General features: G+C 36.9%; 1 protein-coding gene across 4 annotated transcripts in view; it reads right to left on the bottom strand.

Moving 5' to 3' along the window:
• Positions 1–22,820, bottom strand: part of TAX1BP1 (Tax1 binding protein 1) — a 78,708-nt gene extending 55,888 nt beyond the window's left edge. For 2 of the 4 annotated variants that reach the window (XM_008517869.2, XM_070617569.1), the window contains exons 1-4: positions 21,797–22,820; positions 14,045–14,210; positions 5,392–5,494; positions 392–579 (exon numbers count right to left, since the gene is read on the bottom strand). In XM_008517869.2, the coding sequence (XP_008516091.1) occupies positions 392–579; positions 5,392–5,494; positions 14,045–14,203 (450 nt within the window). In that variant the 5' untranslated portion in view covers positions 14,204–14,210; positions 21,797–22,820. Of the gene's footprint in view, positions 1–391; positions 580–5,391; positions 5,495–14,044; positions 14,211–21,499 lie in introns of all 4 variants that reach the window. The other 2 variants (XM_070617568.1, XM_070617570.1) reach the window with 1 other exon arrangement.
• Positions 22,821–23,236: the final 416 nt, after the last annotated feature.

Below are 23,236 nucleotides of genomic sequence, written 5' to 3'. Positions count from 1 at the left end.
GAATATACAACTATGTACTGGAGGGGCTTTGGGGAGAAAAAGGAAAAAATAAAATCTTTAAAAAAAAAAAAAAAAAAGAAAGCTTAGGGTAAGGGAACATTAGGAAAGCTTTAGGTCTAAATACTCTCAGGAGTTATTTACTGCACATCTACTATGCACAAAATACTAATAAGCCTTACAGTTAGTCCCTGCCACAGTGAAATCAACAGCATAATTGTGAAAAATTTTTAAAGTATTTCAAAACCGACAGTCTAAGTTTATTATTTTAGTTAAAAAGCATTTGATTTTCAGATTATACTCTTGCATAACCTGAAAATTCTTAAAATGCCAACCAGTGTGAGCTCTGTTCTTAAAATTAACTATGAATCACCAGCTCAGTGTTGGTACCAACCTCAAGAAGGCCAGCTTTTGTAGTCACCACCAACATGTCTGAATTTCCTTCATCTTCCATAGTAAGCAACTCTTCAACTGGAGAAGCAGCTCGAAACTGGAAAGGTGTACTTGCTCCACGAATTTCACCCTTATGGGTGACATAACAGAACTGATAAAATTCTCCATCATCATTTGGAAGGTAATATCCTAAGAGGAAGTTAACAAAAAATTATTAAACTTCCTATTATAAAATTAATCTTATTTCAATTTAATTGAACTATAGTTGCCATCTCCTCTCATTCCTGACCCTGTTCCAGACACTTAGAGTATCTTTCCCCCTATCTTTCACAAATTATCTGTCAAAACTAGACTCATTCTTCCTCCCTAAACATGCTGAAATTTTTCTTATCTTAGATCTAAGTTTATACTTCCAGAATACCCTTTCCCCCATCTTTATTAGGGAAAACCAACTCATCTGAGAGAGTCAAGTATGTATTTTTCAATCAGAAAGAAGCTGGAGAAGGAGCAAGGCAAAAACCAGCATAAAAATCTAGGAGGATTGAAGGTGGGAACATATAATTTAAAAAAAAATCTTCTTCAAATTTGAAATTCATTACACGCAAAAGTGAGATATTAACAAAAGGAATAGGCTGCACATAAGAATTGTGTAAAGCAGAAAAGAAGATGAGGTCCACTGGTACAACAGAACACAAATAAGCTTTGGAACCACACAGATTTATTCTGGAATTCCAGCTCTACCACTATTTACTTAACCTCCCTGAGCCCCAGTTTCTTACGTGGAAGAGATATGAAGCCATCTATCTCAGAGTTCCAAAGTATTTATAGATAATGTATTTATACCATCTAGCCCACTATCTGACAAATAAATAATGTGTGTTCAATTTTGTTCCTTCTTTCTTCAACTCAATTGTTACCCTCTCTTTTAAATTTTGCTGGATTATCCTACCTCAAAATTAATCTTTACCTCCTCTCTCCATAGCTCCCATGGTACTGTTTACATTAAAAAAAAAAAAAACTCCACAGTATACTTAGCATTATTAGTCATTATATGCATGCTTTATATCCTATATCAAGACCTCAGAAATACTGAAGGCAGATATATAATACACATAAAAATTCTGGAATCCCCCAGAATGACTTGTAAAAAGGAAGCATTCAATGATTGCAAAATGAACTACAAAGATGAATATATTCACCTTATCTTGGATATTAATATCTACCCACAAATCTGTAGTAAGTATGCCTGTTATTATTCTTTCATATCTTGAAATTTTCAGCCTTATTATTATGATATTTACTTCGTTTGGTTTCATTCATTAAAAAATAGCTGGCCTTTCTCCTTAGAAACAGGAGAGAGGGGCAGAGAAAATACAAGATAAACCTGGAACATCTTGTGGTGCTTGAAAGTAAGAAAAAAGAACTCAAAAAAGAAATGGAAGGCTTGGGGGAGTGTGGCGGGGGAGATGTCAAAAAATTCAGGAGCTCACCTGATGGAGCTCCCAATGGCCAAAGAAAGCTAGAACAATTTGAACAACAAAGAAATTATAGTATTAGATTTTATTCCACAGAACACAATAAATATCCATGAGTCCATGGAGAACAGGACAACTCTTCCTAACATAACAACTCCAACTAATAAAGTACAAGGAATGAGAATAGAAAAGCATCATTAGGCAAACACAACAACAATTGTTGTAGGCAAGATATTTCCTTAGTCTCAAAGTAGCTCCCCCATAATATTCATTAATTACAAAGGGAAAAATACTAACTTTACAGTGGAGAAACCCAGCAGACACCACCTTAACCAAGTGATTGAGATTAGTATCACCAGTAATAAGATACATGGAACAAAGTACTCCCTGATACAACGCACAGAAAAGGATACAACATCATTTCTATGGTATTCTTCCCGAAAATTATAACCTCAATCTAATCATGAGAAAACATCAGACGAGCCCCAAATTAGGATCATGCCACCAAAAAAAAAAGAAAGGAAAAGATTGAACAGTACTGTTCAAAATGTAAAAGTCATGAAAGACAAGGACAGAATGAGGAACTGTCACAGATTGCAAGAGACTAAGAAGATATGACAACTAAACGCAACATGAGATTTTGGATTGGATCTAGGAATAGAAAAAAAGAACACTACTGGAAACACTAATGAAACGTAAGTCAGGTCTGTACTTTAGCCTACAGTATTGTACCAAGGTTAAACTCCTGGTTTTTTAAAATGTACTATGCTTATGTAAGATGTTAACGTTAAGGGAAGCTGGGTAAAGGGTATATGAAAATTCTGTGTACTATGTTTGCAATTTTACATGTAAAATTATTTCAAAATATCAAGTTTTAAAAAAAGTAATATACAGGTACACCTGGCAAATATTTTTAAAAGTTTTTAAAAACCCCACCCTCCTAATATCTACTACTAAATTTATCAATCCATGGCAGAGTAACTTTGCAAATGGCCACTAGACTTATTTAAAAAGAGAAAACAAAATATAGTCTGACTAATCAGCTCTAGTATCATGACATTAAAAATTCTACAAACTAGATATTCAAGGGGTGATTTAAAAAAACTCACAAAAATAATCCACTACAAAATATGATTCAAATACCATTTGAGATAAAAGATGTAGTTATTCAGAGTTGCAATTTAAAGCTGTCTAGAAAAAGCTCTCATCAGATTAATAACATTGAAAATAGGAAAAAGTAGAAACGAAAAAGAGTCAAAATTTTATAGCCTGTGACATTTGCAATCAGCCAAATTATAATAAACAAATAAGACTCCAATTTAGGAAAACAATTACACTTACATGTTTTTGTTAATTGTTCTGAGTTTTGCATTTCAGGATTCTCAGGACTCATCCGCAAAATGAGCAAAGTAACTTGGAATATGCTTTAAAATCTCTCCGAGCGTTAATATTCTATGACTAAGTTTTCTGTGACTCTATCCTGACTTTTTTGTATAACAAACAAGTCTAGGCTGGCAGAAGTTTTTACCTCTGAATTTCAAAGTAAAAATCTAACATCATCAATCTTCAAAAACTTGTAAAACTTACTGCATTTATGCTTAGCTCCCATGAAAATGCTTTTATAGTATAAACAGAAATAAACTAATGCTTTTCTACTTTTACTGATTTTAAACTTTTTGCTAAGTCACTGATACATATATTTATTAGTCACTATAATAAATTCAGTAAGTTAACTTATTTATTATAAGAAAACCAATCACATTAAAAACGACTGGAAATATACCCACAACTTTTAAGAACAAATATCTTAATAACAAAATCAGTTCCAATATACATACTTCAATTTGATTATCTAACAAACAGGCTAAGAATTAAAAGATAAACTACTTATATAATTTGTAACTTTTCTTAATCCATAAAACATCTATGAAAGCCTAAATCTTTGCCTGTATTACAGAACAAATTTTATCCTGTAGGGGCCGGCCTGCTGGTGCAGCGGTTAAGTGCACACATTACGCTTTGGCAGACTGGGGTTCACCGGTTCCGATCCCGGGTGCAGACATGACACCGCTTGGCAAGCCATGCTGTGGCAGGCGTCCCCCATATAAAGTAGAGGAAGATGGGCACAGATGTTAGCTCAGGGCCAGTCTTCCTCAGCAAAAAAAGGAGGATTGGCAGATGTTAGCTCAGGGCTGATCTTCCTCAAAAAAAAATTTTTATCCTCTGAATATTTGTTTTTTGACATAATGCGTAAGGAAATTTTTTTTATATATGCAAGCTCCACGGGGTCACATTGCCAACTGACATTCACAACAAAGATATACAAACTTCAGAATAAAAAGTTTTCTTAAAAAATGTAAACTACCAAAATCCAAAACACTGACAAGACCAAATGCTGACAAGGATGCAGAGCAATAAGAACTCTCATTATTGCTGGTGGGAATGCAAAATGATACTGCCACCCTGGAAAAGTTTGACGGTTTCTTACAAAACTAAACATACTCTTACCATATTATGCAGCAATCGCACTCCTTGGTACTTACCCAAATGAGCTGAAAGCTTTACATCCACACAAAAACTTGTGCATGAAAGTTTATAGCAGCTTTTTTGATAACTGCCAAAACTTGGAAGCAACCAAGATGTCCTTTAACAAATGAATGGATGAACAAATTGTGTTACATCCGCACAATGAAATATAATTGGTTTCCTTTGTAATTCTATGCCTTTTATGTGTATTAAAATATTATACTGAGACAGAGTCCACTACCTTCACCAGACCAAAAAGAAGCCACGGCATAAACAAGACTAAGAATTTGCTTCTTATTGTTGCTTGTTGTTGTTGTTGTTGTTGTTGTTGTTTTGAGGAAGATTAGCCCTGAGCTAACATCTGCTGCCAATCCTCTTTTTTGCTGAGGAGACTGGCCCTGAGCTAACATTTGTGTCCATCTTCCTCTAAGAATTTGCTTTAATACTCCAAGTCAGTGCAATGATAATGTGAAAATCACTGTGCAGCAAACTCTGTGATAGATTCCTAAATAAGAGTATTTTTAAAAATCTGTATGTAACGCCAAGCTAAAACAAACATGAATTTTATATTCCTCATTTACATCCATTTATAGGCAACTTTCCCTAAGAATTAATCTAACTACTCTATAGATACTGTTAACTCATCTTTATAGTTTTCACATAGGATATTTCCTGACCTCTAACCTGTTATATTATTCTACTATCAGTAATAGCATCATTTTCTCATTTGAAAAAAAATCATCAAAAGTAAAGATCTGGAAAGAAACCCACCATTTTCAACGGAAGTTAAGATAAAAAAACCTTTTCAATGTCTACATAAAATACCATGTGACCTACCCTAGCTATTTATATTCTTTTGACTTTTGTTAAACTAAGTTACTAATTAATTGAACTTTAGTATGCTGGGCATGGCTAAGTAGATCATTACAATGGGATACAACATTTTTAATGCCAAAAAAAACATCTAATTTCATCAAGTTCTGTAGTTTTCAGTTCTTACCTTGAAATGCTAATACACAATTGACTGTTAATCCTTCTACATAATGTTCAGGCATAGGGGACCATAAAAATGTATAATAATCACGAGCAGTACTCCATCCAACCTAAAAAATATAAAACATGAATATTATAAGTAAATAGTTTAATATTAGAGTGATATCTTCTAGCATACTATTTTTTACTACATCCTAAAGTTAAAACATGCGTTAATATGTTTACAAATCATGAGTATTTTAACAAGCATGTCAAATTTTTATGATTTTTTATTAAGCTATAACTTAGTGCTATAAAAATCTATATAAACTGAACAGTAGAATTTCTACTATGCATTAAAATGCAATTTGATATCCAATTTCTCAAGGAAAATCTTAGTATGCCTATGATCAAATATAAAAACTTATTTTGCTTAAAATTTGATTGCACTAAATATAACTTTTTAAAACTTACTATTTTATGTCTCAAATTTAAGTGTTTTAACAAGATTTAAATCCACTAACTAAATTTCACTTATCTCTGATCTTTACTAAGTCTTGCCTGTAGCGAATTGGTAAATTTTGTAAAACGCCTTTATTATCAAGATGTTTATATGTACAAATAGACCACCTGTGTCCCACCTATCTCTAAAACATCTTCAACTTACAACATGAATATATACGTTACATATCTCAGTCTTCATTTTCCAGATGGATGGTACTGTGTTAAATATTGAACATTAGAGATGTTGAAAACAGGTACTAGATATTCATTTGCCAGTAATATTATAAGAAATTATGCATCATCCACAGGGTTAGATTATACATATGTTCTGTAAGTCTGATTGACCTAGAACTAGATATTACAGAATATTGAAGCTGGAAGAATCTCATCAATCTTTAGTTTCTAAGGAGTGTTTTCAAACGGCAGGTCACAACCCAGCAGAAAGAGGTAATATCAATTTAGTGGTTCACAATCACATTTATTCTTTAATTGCATAAAATTAGAAAGTATCAGAGTGCATGAAGGGTAAGTATAGTAGGTAGTCCCCCCTTATGCACAGGGGATACGTTCCAAGACCTCCAACAGATGCTTGAAACCATGGATAGTACTGAATCCTATATATTATGCCTTTTCCCATATATGTATATATATACCTATGATAAAGTTTATATATGATAAATCTCCTTGATAATCTCTTGATAAATCTCTATAAGTCTCTTAACAGTAAGAGATTAACAATAATAAAATAATTATAACAATATACTGTAATAAAATATACCACAGATCTTAGCAACCTCAGGAAATGACTGTGTTTCTTTTCTTAAGTCAAAAACTTTCACCTTGTTACTTAAAGGGAGTGCTTTACAGCTTCTTTTTGGCATATCCAAATTGCCAATGTCACTACTCTTGCACTTTGGAGTCATTATTAAGTAAAGTAAGGGTTACCTGAACACAAGCACTGTGATACTGTGACAGGTGATCTAATAACCAAGAGGACTACTAAGTGACTAACGAGCAGGTAGCGCATATAGCATGGATACAATAGACAGAGATGGTTCGCAACCCAGGAAGGACAGAGCTAGATGATATGCTATTTAAAACCTACGAATTGTTTATTCCTGGAATTTTCCATTTAATATTTTCAGACTCAGGTAACCACAAGTAATTGAAACCACAGAAAGCCAAACCACAGATAAGGGGGGTACTACTGTATTGCCTCATGAAAATTTGTTTCAGGTGTATTTGCATGCAACTTTGCTGGGTTGAATCACAGAATTTCTTTCTTTCTGTATGTCATAAACAAAAACGTTTGAAAAACACTGTCTCTTTATAGATGAGAAGCTTAAGGAATCTGTGATGTTAAGTGATTTACCTCACCTGTTTGAGGCTCAGTTTTTCCTCTCAGAATTGTTAGATTAAAATTAGACGATGAACATAAAAGCAGTACTTAGTAGAGTGCCTGACCTATGGTGAGCACTCTATAAAAGGTGGTTTTTGCAAGCACAGTATATTGTAGTGATTAACAGCATAGGCAGTAAGGTCAGACTGCCAGAAAAGATCACCCACTAACTGTATGACTTCAGACAAGGAACTTCTGTTCCCTCCTCCTTAAAATGGAGTTAATGGTAACAATCTCAAAGGGTTGTGCATGTATTAAATGAGATAATCCCTGCAAAGCACTTAGCACAGTGCCTAGTACATTAGCGTTCGTTAAATGTTACTGTTCATTAACACTTAAGGACACACATCCTATTAGGGATGGTCATCTTCACTCTACAATGTTCTGTCCCTCATTTCAGATCCCACGATGCTTCTGCCATCTCCTGAAAGAGAGCCTATTTGAAGTTTTTCCCCCAATAAATGCATTTAGTATAAGTCATACCTTGCACTCTTTGTCCCTGTCTATACACCGATTTTTAAAGAAATACTAAGTAGAGCTGCATCTTTTTTGAAAGAAATCTCCCTAAGTGAACAGGCTCTACCTAGATCAAGTGGTCAACAGAAGAGTTGCGGTGTGTCATTTATTTGTGATGGCTGACACACAAAACTGCTAACATCACACTTACAGATATCTGATTCAAGTGGTACTGGGAACAGCAGTAACAGATAGCTTACTGAACGTTTGTTTTGGAGTAAATATCATTATCCTCATCTTACAAATTAAGAAACTAGTAAATGGCAGAGTCAGGATCTGAACCTCAAGTTTAAGCTCTTAACCACCAGGACACCACTCACTCCTCTCCTGGCAGGATATAAAATACTCATACTTTCTGAAATTCCACCTTCTTCCTTCCAAAACTGAGTCTATAACTATATAATTCTTAAAAGAAGTAAAGTTGACAAAAAACAAGACACAGTAAGGTAAAGAGGGAAAGCTCTGTTTCTAGTTGTCTTTCATCTAAGAAAAATGTGTGTAAGAAAAGAAATATGTTGAGTGGTTTGGTCCTTGCTGTGTTTTCTCTAAGTAAATCACAACAGCTCAGGCTGTTTCTTATTGGTTGACTATAATAGTAACTTATACTTTGCTTTCCCTTTTTGCATAAGTCTGGGCAACTCTTCTCAAGAGAGTGGTTGACTGTGCTATGAGATGTGTGTCACATGTACCCTATGCTGAGCCTACTGGGGAAGTGGGGCAAGACACAACTCTCTGAGTACAAAAATTAGGAATATAGAACTATACTTCAAATTCCTTTCGAGGAAGGAAAACTGAACAGTAGTTCTTAGGCCTCTCTGGGAAGCACACGTCAGGTATATATAAAAAAATAAATGTAAAAGTCTTTCAATCTGGAAAGAGAATACGGGCTCCTTTAGGATGGGTATGTCTTACACCTACACTCCAGCGTAAGTGTATAGTAGACTGGACCACAGTGGAAGAAACACAGAAGACAGACATTGGAAAATTATATAGGCGCACATGGTAAAAATGACAAACAAATGTTATTAGAAGAGTCAATAAACCACAAACTGTCCAAGTCACCGGTTGTTTCTCTTTGTTTTATTTTCCTGGTCACCTGGCTAGAACTTGATTCGATTTCTGGACTGCAGATTTCAATCCCTTGAAATCCAAGGGAATTTGCCTTAGTCCATTAGCAGCAAACGTTAAAAAAATTATTACATTTAGAGTTGGTAACAACAATTTTAAAACACTGAAAAACTGCAAGAATAGGACAACACTTAGAACATTGAGACCAAGAGTTAAAATTACTTATGACTGTCAGAATATATTGCGTCTAGGAGATACACTTGAATCCAGTTAAGAGGGTCTATCTACGTTAAGGAATCAAAGCAACAGATACTTCACATAGTTTAGTTTGGGGAATTACCATAGTACTGGGAATCATTCTTCTGTTACAAATGCAATAGCAAAATAAGAGCTAAAAAGGAAATTAAACAAGGGTGACATTAAAGGAAAAAAAATCACAAATGCGTTCCCTTTAAATGGCATTAACATTTTAGAAAAACATGTTAGATGAGAAGTATTGATCATAAAGAAAATTCTGAGAGGGAACATAAAGAAAATGTGAAGGACGTCAAGGTTGCCTAGTAAAAGTAAAGATATTAATAAATTCTGGAGAAATCTTAAGAGAAAGATAGAAACATAAGGGTGAAGAGAGCACTTGCAAAGAGAGACAGAGATCCAAGGGGGACAGATTTTGAGATAGGGATAAAGGAAGACAGACACAAGACTAGGAGTGGAAAGGCACTGAAAATAAATTTGCCGGTTATGTATGGATAAATACAAAACATACAAAATAGTATAAAATAAGTATGAATTTTCAAAATCTAGAAAAATATACACCAAATTTAGATATTTCTGGAAGAGGTGTGGGTACAATGGGTAGGGTCATTCATTTTCCTTCTTTTGTATACACTGTAGTTTTCAAAAGTATCGGAAGAGTTAAAGGTCCCTCCTTTTAAAGGAAAACTACAAAAATGCCTAGATATAGACAAGGAGGATTCAACGCTGATTCTAAGATAGAAATATCATAACCAGTATAAATGTCCCTCCATGAGATAAAATGTTACAGAGCTACTTATATTAATAAGAAAGTGATTATAATCATAAGTGAAAAAATTCAGGACATAAAAAAGGGCATGCAGTACTATTCCAACTACTTTCAAAACATATGCATTAGAAAAAAGACTGAAAGTCTTCTTCCTTAACAAAAAAAGACTGAAGGAAATACTTAAAACATTAACAGTACTAACCACTTTTACTAGGTAGGAATATAGCTGGGCAATGAGATTGCTGGTCATCTTAATTTTCTCTCTCATATTTTCTGTTTTGTTCTAATTTTTCTAAAATCGTGATTACTTTTACAACAGAATATTCTTTTAAAACAGAAAATAAGACAGGCTCGAAGGGAGACCCAGGCAGGAAAACAGAAGCAGCAGAAGAGAAATATGAAAAGGAAAGGAGACAAAAGAAAGAGGGAAACAAAGGCTTGAAACAGCATATTCAAGTATATAACCACTGCTCAGGTTCACTTTCCACACCAGGAAATTAAAGGTTCTCATCTGGATGCAGTTTGATGCAGTGAGAACAGCGCCTTACTGGGAGATTCTGTTTGCCTGTGACCTTGGACACATGAAGGAATCACTTTGCACTTCCAATCTCCTCATCAAGAACAGTATCTCGGAAGCATGAGAACTGTTTAAGACTAAAATTTTTTTTAAATCCCATGGACCTTTAGTTTAATATAAATTAATTATAAGGTAATTTAATTTGTACTAAGCATAAATCTAAATGTAAATAAATTCCTTATGCTCATACACTTATACAAATAAGAACAAATAAAAGTCATAAACACAAACAGAACAATAAAATTCATATAATATAACATGATATTTTACTGCAGCTAATGTTGGGTTTAATAGTAAAGATATGGCATCAGGTATAGTTCTAAATCTTTTCCTGTATTTTCGCTTTAACTCTATTACTCATAAAATACATGCTGGATTTATAAGGAACTCTGTTGCTAATTTTGAGTAACCAGATCTCTCACTTAACCAAACGGTCAGAGAACAACTCTTGAATGCCAATTTACATGAGGTTCAAATCACAGCTCCAAACTTTAATGGATAACCTTGAGCAAGTCACTTCTCTCTCCTCAGCTCCCTCATCTATAAAATTGGGACTATAATGCTCTGATGAAAGATCTTTGCAAAGGGCAAAGTAATAAACATATGTTTATTTTACTTATAATTAAAACTAGTCAATACTTAGAAGAGGGAGTAAAAACTAAAAGGAAAAAATAAAAATCTTTAACCCAGTCTACATCCCTTGTCTGGCTTCACTCATTTCCCTACCCAACATGGACCTCACCGTCAGTTAATCATTTCAATAATGCACCAAAACCACACTAGTATCCTCTGTCTTCTTGACTTCCCTTTCCATTCACACTCCCCCACTGTTCTCCAATTCCCACTCTGAATGATGTCCACTTTTGAAATTCTTCACTCACAATTTTGGGTGCTGAACCTCTCTGGAGAAAGTCACAAAACTGCTGCTCAGCAACCAGAAGGTTCCCTACCTCAATTCTATATAACATTCTTCAACCCTAGCAAGACCAGATCTTCTCCATACTCAAGCCCTTCCCAACTCTGAGCACATGACCTTGCTCCCCCTTAGTGAATATACTCAAGCCATGAGTGAGTTCCAGTCCCAATTCATTGAACTAACTGCTGACAAACACTATGGATTCTACTTATGGATTTATTACCCACAAGTGATTCTCTTCTCTACTTTAGGACTTTGTTGTCATCTCACCTAGAAAATTAGGATAGTATAAACATTCTCTCTTCTGCCATTCTCTTCTAATTCTAATTTATCTTACTCTGCACTACAAGATTAAAGTTCACCTCCAAACTCTACTACTCTGCATTTCTCAGCCAAATATTAAAACAATCCACAAAGTGACCCAAACCAATCTTTCCCATTCATCATCTAAAACTGCTATCTGTCCCAGGCAAATCAAATTCCTTAACACTTTCTCAACCATACCATCCACTTTCTCTTCATTCCCTCCCCCTTACAATGACTATCTGGCACTTTCTCCCTGACTGCCTGTCAGTATCATATCTATCAAAATCATTCTGGAGGGCAATCTGCAATACACATAAAGTGTTTAAGAACATGCAATGTCATAAACATGGCAATTCCATTTCCAAGAACTTACTGTCTGAAATAAGTGGACAAATGAACAAAATAAAGACATATTAAAGTATTATCCAGGCAAAAAAGATGGAAAGGGTATTCTATACAATTTTATTCATTTATTTATATATTTATCTAAGTATTTATTTGTTGTTTAGAGAAAAGTTACAGTCCATGGAGTGCACAAGAGATAACAGATTAGCATTACCAAAGCAAAAAGTAAGCTGTGGGCAATGAAAAAAACTGAAGTCGCAGATCAAGTCATATAAAGGAGCTCTATATAGTACACTAAGTTATTTGGTCTTGGCATTATTCTATATATGTTGAAGAACCACTGAAAGAGTTTCAGACAAGAAAAATATGTGTTCAGATCTTCATTTTATATTATAGTAGTTTATACAGAGCAGTTTGAAGAACAGACGGGGATTGGGGGGGACAAGAATGAAAGCAGGGAAAAGAGGTGAGCTACTGCAACAGTCTCAGTAAGAGAAAAGGAGGGCATAAACTAGGGCAGTGATACTATGCAGAAATACGTAGGCAGTAAAATGGATAGAATTGCTGTTTGGCTGGATTTGAAGGGAAAGTCATGAGCTTTTGCCTTAGGCAATAGGCTATTAACTAAAAATGAAAAAAAATAGAAGAAATAAACAAGAAGTCTGAAGTAAAAAGGTAAAGATTCATCTTCAGGAAATACAATTTATCACACATCAGCCTACATACCTATATACGCAAAGACTTCCCACTGCCCACAATAAAAAAGTCGGCAAACTATTTAGCCTAACACTTAATTCCAACCTTATCTCCCTCCACTTCCCTAAATGAAGCTTATGTTCTAGTTAAACCGACTAACTCATTCTCCTAACATTCTTACCTCAGTGCCTTTGCTTATACCATTTTCCTGTTAGGAATACCATTCTCTTCCCTCAATCTCATTTCCTTGCTCTATTCTTCCTCTTTGACCCATTCTTGTAGAAAATACGATTCTTGGTCAGTATCTTTAACTTGACACCAATATCTCATATAAAATCAAAACTGATACTGCTTTCATAAAAAATGCTTACAATAAATTTATCTCCATTTTGGAATTTGACAAGTCTAAAAACCCCCCAAAATTAACAGTAAATGACTCATCTATCCAGCAACCTCAAGGACTGAGGGATTCACAAAGGAACCGAAATGTCATTAAATGCCTACTCTCTGTTTTGTCCAATACAGTTTTCCTGACCTCCTCACTTTATTAGGCTGGACTGTCATTTCTAAATACTCTCAATGTGCCAAAGTCTAGCAGCTACTCTTACTTCTTTCTACTTTGCTGTTTAACTTATACAGACCAGACAAAGTTTCAAGACCGTTGAAATCACATCTAAAATAAAACAAACTGATTCTGAGGGATAATCTAGAGTAACCCAGGAAAAAAATACGTTTTATTGTCTGGACTTTTATAACATTATTTTGACGGCTCAAAGGACACTCTTCTCTTATGTTTTGGTTCTCCACCACATTCTAAAGAATTGAAATTGCCAGAAAACCTCCAGCACAGTGAAGCACCACTATAACGATCATCTCAATGCAATTTTCAAGTAAATACACAAAATGAATAGCAAAATATAAGAACTGCTGTAAAAAATTCATTACAAATGTCTGGAAGAGATAGTAAATGACATAGTAAACCAAAGGAAAAGATCATTTTTTCAGAAAAGGAATGGAGAAAGAAGAAGAAAAAAAAAAGATTCTGAAAAAATTTTCACAAGACCTTGATAAAGTTAAACCTTTTGATCACAGGGAGAAAGCCTGGTGAATTGAAGTTCCCAACATTTGCTGTATACTACCTTGCACTGTTAAATATTTTGTGTTTACAAAATGTTTACACTTACAAATGTAAATGTTTTACATTTGATGTCTACAAAAATGACCATTAATGTAGAGTTCAGACAAGGATAGTACAAGCTACTTATCAACCTGCTTAAAAAGAAAATAAAAACGATCTACATGGAAGAAATACGCAGAAAGTTTTTCTTACCTTGAATATACCAACCCAATCTTTTGGGTGTGGATGGATATACGGAGTTAAGGTGTAATGACATTCCAGGTGTGCATTAGGAAGATAACTCTTGGCCACGTTTTGAAAGATGACATGGGCAAAGTTGGAAGTCTGTGGGACTTCTTGAAAGGATGTCATTGTGAATCTGAAACAAGTAAATCATACAAGTTGAATAACACCAACTAAAAAAAAAACCTTTAGAAAATACATACCATTTAATGCAAATTACATGGATATTTGCATGCCATAAGCCTTGAGAAGACATATACGTTTTTAATACTGGAACTCCTCCTTAAAAACGTGATTTTCACTGACAAGTTGAGAAATAACTCATTTACAATATGGCTCAGAAAGTTACATGGCAGTTAAAAACTTTAAAAACCAAAATCAAAAACAAACTCTCATTAAAAATAGAAATACCAGGGGGCTGGCCCCGTGGCCGAGTGGTGAGTGGTTAAGCTCGCGCGCTCCACTGTAGGCGGCCCAGTGTTTCATTAGTTCGAATCCTGGGCGCAGACATGGCACTGCTCATCAAACCACGCTGAGGCAGCGTCCCACATGCCACAACTAGAAGGACGCACAACGAAGAATATACAACTATGTACCGGGGGGCTTTGGGGAGAAAAAGGAAAAAATAAAATCTTTAAAAAAGAAAAGAAAAGAAATACCAGGCCGGCCCAGTGGCAGAGCAGTTAGGTGTGCACGTTCTACTTTGGTGGCCCGGGGTTCACTGGTTTGAATCCCAGGTGCAGACATGGCACCACTTGGCAAACCACGCTGTGGTAGGCGTCCCACATATAAAGTAAAGGAAGATGGGCACAGATGTTAGCTCAGGGTCAGTCTTCCTCAGCAAAAGGAGGAGGATTGGCAGCAGTTAGCTCACGGCTAACCTTCCTCAAAGAAAAAAATAATAGAAATAGCATATAACCCAGCTATCCCATTGCTAAGTATTTATCCAAAAGACTTGAAAACAACAATACAAAGAAAATTATGCACCCCTATGTTCACTGCAGCATTACTCACAATAGCCAAGATGTGGAAGCAACCCAAGTGCCCATTGACTGATCAATGGATAAAGAAGATGTGATATTTATATATACAATGGAATACTACTCAGCCATAAAAAAAAGAAGAAATCGTCACATTTGCAACCACATGGATGGACCTTGAGGGTATTATGCTGAGCGAAATAAGCCAGACAAAGACAAACACTGTATGATTTCATTCATATGTGGAATATAAACAAACTTACAGACAAAGAGAACAAATAAGTGGTTACTGGGGGAAGGTGGGTGGAGGGTGGGCACAAGGGGTGAAGGGGCACACTTATATGGTCTATGAGAAATAATAATGTACAACTGAAATTTCACAATGTTATAAGCTATTATGACCACAATTTAGGGGGGAAAAAACTCAACTCTCCTAGACAGCCTAGAGCTCTGCTTCTTTTTGCAACCAAAAGCAAATGAACCTGAGGCGTTCCTATGCTGAACCCTTGAAATTCATCATTTTCCTCTCTAATCTGACCCATCCCCTCCTCTCCCTTGATTCTAGGCTCCTATAACTGATGCTAATCTCTCTGTGCCTGCATTCCTGACCCATGCTCACAATCCCCAGACCAGTGTTTCTCAACCCTGACTACATATTAGAATCATTAGAGGTTTAAAAAAAAAAAAAAAGGCCAGGACAATGACTTTCCAGAAATGGGACATGTGTGTTTTTTTCTTTTAAAGTCTTTCAAAGTAATCTTAATCCTGTATGCAGCAAGTACAGAGAACCACTGCTTAAGACTCTGACCCAACCCAACAACTTAAGTCTCCACTACCACCTCTCACTCATTTCCACAGATGCAGACTTAGGCCTTGGGCTTCTGGTACATGCTTGTTCAGATGTAAAATCTCAGCTAGTCTACTTGAAATAGCTCAGTCTATTTGTTCCTCTCTACTTATACAGATTCCACCCTTTCACTCTGAGTTCAATGATTCTACCTTGATTTCCAGTATTTATGTACCCTTTCCACATATTTACTGCTGAAAAATAATTTACATATTTTTAAATGTATAGTGTCAATGAAAAACATATTGTTGAAAATCTAATATAGATTCAGTGAACACTCACTGGCTTAGTGAACACCAAGTACTGGTGAGAGTGGACTATAAAAATCTGCAAGACTCAAATATTTTCCATATTTTGTTCTCTACTTTTGAGATAAAGGATATAATTGAATATTTACTCAAAAAGGCTATCTACAGTGTGTCACAGACTCAGCACAATCCTTGATTCTACAGTACACATAAGAAACTATGACACTGACCCTACAGTACTTGGTTCTGAGTCATCAAAACAGGAATCTCTGTAATAATGGGGACAACTAGAACAAGATTTTGCTAACCAAATTAATTTACTTAACAAATGAATGAAGTTTCCACAGGGCAACCACAGCAGTAAGACTCTACTCATATTTTAACAATCATTAAGAAGTCTTTATGGGGCTGGCCCCGTGGCCAAGTGGTTAAGGTTGCGCACTCCGCTGCAGGCAGCCCAGTGTTTCGTTGGTTCGAATCCTGGGCGCAGACATGGCACTGCTCATCAAACCACGCTGAGGCAGCGTCCTACATGCCACAACTAGAGGAACCCACAACGAAGAATATACAACTATGTACCGGGGGACTTTGGGGAGAAAGAAGGAAAAAATAAAATCTTTAAAAAAAAAAAAAAAGTCTTTATTACTAAGAAGATCTAGGACAATATGCTTTTACAACTGTTTCTTTTGCTGACTGTTTGAAATCCTAGGGCAATTTTTAAAGTTTTCAAATAACAAGCACTTTGGAAAATATCCACTTTTCTTCTTGTGCATTCTCTGCATCTGTTCTGGTCAAAGTACTGCTTTACTGAAACAATATACTGGACATCCCATAGAGAGACTGTCAATCTTGAACCTGGAAGCCGCTGTGGTAGAATACCAGGCTGGTTGCCTGTTAGCCTCTCCCCATCTAAGGTTTGCTAGGATTCCAAAGTAAAGAGAGTGCATTAAGCAGCAATCCTCCTGTACCTCTGCACTAACAAGAAGGCTTTATTACCAGCAACCCTATTTCACAGATTAACTGTCGATACTCCCCAGGTGATAACCCAAAGCCTTCAGGAAAATGAAAAGGTGGTGTTTACAAACACTGGGAATTCTGCTTTAAAAAACGGAACAGCTATTACTTTGTCTCTTTGAATTGTCTGAGCTAATCTGGGCTCGGGGGATGTCATGATGCTATCGAGTATCTTTTCAAGTCAGTGGCTTTCTAAAGTGGGAAAAGCCCATCAATCCCAGTTTTGAAAAAAAATGTTCACTACTGGTTATAAGATACTAATAAGAGAAACTATAGCTAAATCAATTGAACCAACCTGTTAGACAGAACTACCAAAACTGAGGCAAGAGAATCAGTAACATTTTTCTATGAAGAGAGTGAATATTTACGTTTCTCTGAGGGAGATATTCAGTAAGGAGAAAATAAGGCTGGCTTAGAATGAGTTTCTCATGTTTTTAATTAAAAGCAGTTTAAGAATGACATTTTTCTATCTTCAAACTTAACATGTTTCCTAAAGTAAACTAAATCAACAAAGCTGTAATTATTCGTTATAAAACAAGGCAGTGAAGTCTAAACTTTTGTTTAACCTCAATTACAAGAGTATTTTTAAAATCCAAAATCCAACCTCACACTTTTACTTCAATGAAAAGTGTTTAAGATATAAAATAGCTTGAAGGTATACACATATTTATATATGTATATATGCCTATAAATGCATCAAAAGGGACTCAAAAAGTACTCATCATGCACTTAATAGTCTTTACTCATGAGAGAAATGTGTGAAAAGAGGATTTAAGACTAAAGGTTAATTCAGTTGATTGTTTGAATTTTTACAGTGTATACAAATGTATTATTTTCATTGTCTTAAACATACTAACACAAAATTTTATTTTTAAACCCTCCTCCCCAAATTCAAGTTTTTAGTAGAAGACCCTAACATCAGACTTTAAATATAATCACGACGCTTATAAACCTGAAGAGTAAGAAAATTTGTGATCATCCTATTAACCTTCTTAATCTCTCTCCAACACTCCAACCTCTTCAAAAATTTCAGTGTGATAACTACAGAAATATTTTATAAAAGTCATTCCACTCCCATTAATCTTTTTTTATTAAATTCCAATATATTTTCTAGTCATAAAAAAGTTAACATGGATAAATGTAATCTAAATGTAATTACAATATGAATCAACCCATTTTAAATAGTAAAATAAAATTTCTAATTTCCATATGTTCCTCTGTTTCACTCCTCACACGGATAAGCAATGGAGTGAAAAGACTGGCAAGCTTATAAAAATGCTGAAATTCACTCAGAATGCCAATGTATCAAGATGACTTACAGGCAGATTTATACACTACACATGCGCACGCATGCACGCACAAACACACACACACCCCACCCAGTGAGAAGTAATGTGCAAAGTCACTGCATCACCTTGTGGTAATACTTGGAAGTGTAGCTCCACTAACATCCTGATAAAAAGAACAAACTGTTGCCTCAACTGGAGAAAGGAAATACAGCCGCTACACACAAAGGGAAGCAGAAGCCCCTCTACCATAACAAATTTTGCTCCCATTCTCTCAAGTACATCTCCAGAAGCATGGGTACATTAAGATGCAAGCCAAGACTAAGTAAAAACTTTCCAGTCAAGAATTAAAGGACCAGTCACATTTGGCTGGGATACCAAGTCTGGAATGCACATGCATGCTGCTGGCAGTGCCCTCTTCTAGGCTTCCTACTATATGGCCTCCCAGAGTTCTAACATCTCTAGAGTTCCTTTGCCTATATCATGCTGTAAACTTTACACTATGAACTCTTTGGTCTAAAATCCAATTTTGTTATTTTGGGGTTTCATCAATGTCCAAAGAAAAGATAAATACTATGCAGTGGGCACTCAAGTATCTAGCTAAAATAAACGTGGGGCGGAAGACATTTCAATGTTGTCTTTACTTCTTCCTCTCAGTACTTTTTCAAGCCTAAAATAGATCTGGCTTTTGTGGTAGTATTTTACCAGTAGCTCTTGATCCTTATTTTACTTGTCTGGCCCAAAAATGTAAGTCTTAGTCAATTACAGTAGAAAATAGACCATACTAAGAACTTCTGTGCATTAAACGTTACAGAATCAAATTAGGCTTTTTAATTTGGAATATTTTATATAATTTGCCAGTTCTAACAATTAGAATTCAAAAAGGAAATAAGGTAATTTTGTTCTGTATAATAATATGATTATGGTGATTGTATTTTTTTTTTCCCAAAGCCCTTATCAGTTAAAGAGGCTGAAGTAATTACACATACTAAGTGAAATATCCTAATGTCCAGGGTTTGCTTTAAAAACTCTAACGGAAAAAATAAATGTGTTGGAGGTGGTAATAAAACAAGATTAGCAAAATGATGGTTCCTTTTACTGTTCGTTCTCCTTTTGTGTATGTTTGAAAATTTCCATAACAAAAGTTAGTGAAACTAGATCAAATAAACAAAGATTAGTAATAAAAACTCCATGTATGACCACTGCAACAGAAACACATCACATGTACTGGTTGACAAACTTAGTGAACGTTTATTAAATCTTCAGCTAAAAATAGGTGAACTTTTAAAATTATCTCCAAACTTCAGTCCTACAGGACACAAAAACATCTGAAGGGAAAATTATGCCTGAGAGTCTAACAGTTCCCAATTATTCATACTTTAGCTCAAACAAAGACCAGGTGGTATATAGACCAGAAAAATGTTACAGGCAAACTTTCTGGGATCCCGGCAGAAGCCAAGCCACCAATCTGTTAATTTGCACTCTTACAGACATCCCTATCTCCAGAACTCCTTACACATGAGTGCCACTACACTCTGCCCAGCTGTCACTCACACTACTTTTATTTACTTTTTAAGTTGTTTTAAAAGTTGGTTTCTAAAAAGCTATGATCGTGGCCCATACATAATAGAGGGGAGGGAATTTTTATCTTCTTCTAAGGGTTTATTTGGAGCAAAATAAACTTTAAAAAGCCAGAAGTGCATACAGCCAAAGTTTTACTCAGTAATATCCAAATTCCAAAAGAATACAAGCCAATAAACTTCCCATGTGAGATAATTCCCCCAAAGAGGTAGAAAAGGACCATCGTTAGGATCTTTCATAAATATTTAACACCATTAAAAAGGGTGAAACTTAGAATTCCAAAACACCTATTACTTTGTTAAGGAAAAGATATTTACTGGTTAAGTCTAAAAACAAATGGCTCAGCCATAATTGTAAACAGAGGTGTGCAATTTAAGAATATGATGACTAGAAAATAAAAACTACAATAGGATGTTCTTTGAACTTGCAAAAAAGAAAAACCTAGTAAGTCATTTCTAACATAATCAAGCAATCCTTCAAGAAATCACGTCTACCAGCGACAAGAACAGAACGAAGGCCTGGCCTCCGCCCCTTCTCCATACCCGAACAGCACTTCGAGGGCAATCAGCCCACTTTGAGATTAACAAGTTACTCAAAAAACCTCTTTAAATGCTTTTGGAATCGAGCACCAGAATTATAATTAGCGATTGTTCGTGCACAGTTCGTAGAAATTTTGCAATCAGTGCAATGCAGAGAGTTGAAAAATTAAGATGTATTTTCCCATCTAAATCCCTGACACAACAGCAATTCATAACTACTTTGTGAAACCTAAAACTTAGTATATGTAGAAAGTCAAATGCCAGTGTTTTCAAACAAAACTATTACCAATATGGCAATACATATTTATCAATAGTTTTCTACACATATACACATACATGCACACACACACACACACACACACACACACACCCCTAATCCCTAACAAAGATTCCCCGAAGCGACGAGCGCATGTCGCGCCTGTCGGGACTTGTCCAACAACCCGCGGACCTGCGGGGTGTTGGGCGATGGGGAGAAAGAGTTGTGGAATCAAGAAAAGTTGCCTAAGCAAAAAAAGATGTGACGCTCCTGGAAAGATTTTTTAAGGTCCTTTCGAGCACCAGGCGGAGGGGCCACTCATACACTGACGAAGAAGAGCGGTCACTAAGCGCGCAGCCCAGGCGAAGTCGCAGATCAGGCCAGAAGAGCTAACTCCGCCCGCGGCCCCCAACGGAGGCGGCGCAGGGAGTCTCCGCCTCCTCCTCCGCCTCCAGGGCGACTCAAACCAAAACACTTGGGTTTCACTCCGCACCGAAAACCCGAGCGTCCTTTCCGGACTCGGTCCAGATGTTTTCCCAAGCTCACCTACGCCGGCCGCAAACCGGGCGACCGCAAAACGCTCACCCTAGAGCTGAGCCTTGGGCAAGAGAGTTTCTTCCTCGGGGGTCACCCGCGTCCCTCGCCCCCCGCCAAAGGGACCACGTTCCACGCACCTCCCAAATCGGAAAGGCCTATATCCCGGGGCCTCCCGGCCGTGGGGGACGGGCACCCGTCGCTTTTTCCAACTCCACTGCTAACCGAGGTCACCCACGCCCCCGTCACAATCGCAGTCCGGGAGGAAAGGTTTGTCCTTGGGAAGGAAAGCATCACAGTTTGGCAGCATCGTCACCACAGAGACCGGCCAGGCCCCGAGACTCCAGGGGCTGGGGGGTGTATCACAAGCCCACAAAGAGCTCCAGCGGGGGTCTGCCTCGCACAAGGCGCTGGGGGGAGCTGGGGAAGGCGCTTACCAGTGAGAGGCTCCCGGACAGAGCGGGAGCGTCAGAGAGGCTTCCGAGCCTGAGCGACCATCAGCCGCCGAACCTCTTCCGCCACCACTGCCTCTCTCCACCGACCGGCTACACCTCTCTTCAGGGCCAAAAGCCGGCGCCACGTCACTTCCGCGTATGGGGCCCGCCCCTTCCGCCGCCGCCGCTGCGCTGGGTTGGCTGGGCGCGTCCGCTGAAATATTGTTTCGGGCCCCGCGGCCCTTGCTAGCCCCGCGGCCAGCGGGCGGCCGTTGGACGCAAACAGGTCTAGGTTGGCCTTTTCCCTCGGCCCGGCTCCTCCTTCTCTTTCTTGGGCCTCGCCGTTTTCTTTCAGAGAGCTAGTTGCAGCCAAACAGGGTCCGTTTGGATTTGCATTTTTGATTATATAATTTTCTCTTTGACCGGAAAGTTAAGTAACTTACCACTTAGATGGAACGGGTAGCCCAGAGGTTTGAACTGTTCCCATGTCATTGCCTGGATCTTAAAAATGTGTCTAAGCGAATCCTTTATTTTATAAACCAGAAAGTAGAGAACCATAGAAGTGAGGGAGCGACCTCACGGTTAGGGCTGCAACCCTAACCCCGAGGCTCTCTCCCAACTCCTGGTCCAGTCCCGTGCTTGTTTGGTTTCGTTCCCTGTAAAACGGCGGTTTCTCCTTTTCACTTCTGATGCTCTCTGATTCTGTTTCCCCTTGCTCCAGCCGTGGCCTCTTTCTACCCGCATTGCTGTGGATTAACTGCTTTTGTTCTCTGTGTTATTTTGTGTGTGTGAGTTTTGTCCTGTATTCTGTTCAATAATAATTTCTAAAGTCACTTTTGGCTGTCACTATATCTTAACTTCCTATAGGAGGCTTACAGTTTGAATCCTAACTCCACGGAAGCAATGTGTTGTGATGTAATTCATCGTATTCCTGTGTTGCCGTAAAACCCTGATAAAATTTGCAGTATCACCAGTGAAGAAAGAATAATAAGTTAGATCACATTAAACGTTGAAGCACCTTCTCAGTATAGAACGTACAACATCCTCTTTCAAATCCTTTCGTCTTCGCTTCCCAGTATTTAATATGACGGCACCTTCGATAATATAGGTTCTCAATATTTGCTGACTGATTTGTTTCATATATACGAAATCTTTGAACTTGGTCTCGTTCTGTGTATCCTACTTGATCTTAGAATTTCAGAAGAATCTTTATAGGTCATTAGACCCAACCTTCTTATTTTACAGGTGAAGAAAAAGATGTGATAGTCATTGTCAGTAACGACTAGCGTCGCTGCCAGCAACCTTATAGTAATGCAAAATAACTGTGTCCCTTAAGAAATATAAATATAGCAGTTAACTTTATAAGCACAGTTTTCCAGAGGTGTCACTCTATTTTTTAATCACATTACGTATTTACATGTAATAAATTTCTAGTTACCACCA

This window comes from Equus przewalskii, chromosome 4 (genome assembly GCF_037783145.1).
Source record: "Equus przewalskii isolate Varuska chromosome 4, EquPr2, whole genome shotgun sequence".
NCBI classification, from domain to species: domain Eukaryota; kingdom Metazoa; phylum Chordata; class Mammalia; order Perissodactyla; family Equidae; genus Equus; species Equus przewalskii.
This window is presented reverse-complemented; position numbering and strand designations above follow the sequence as displayed.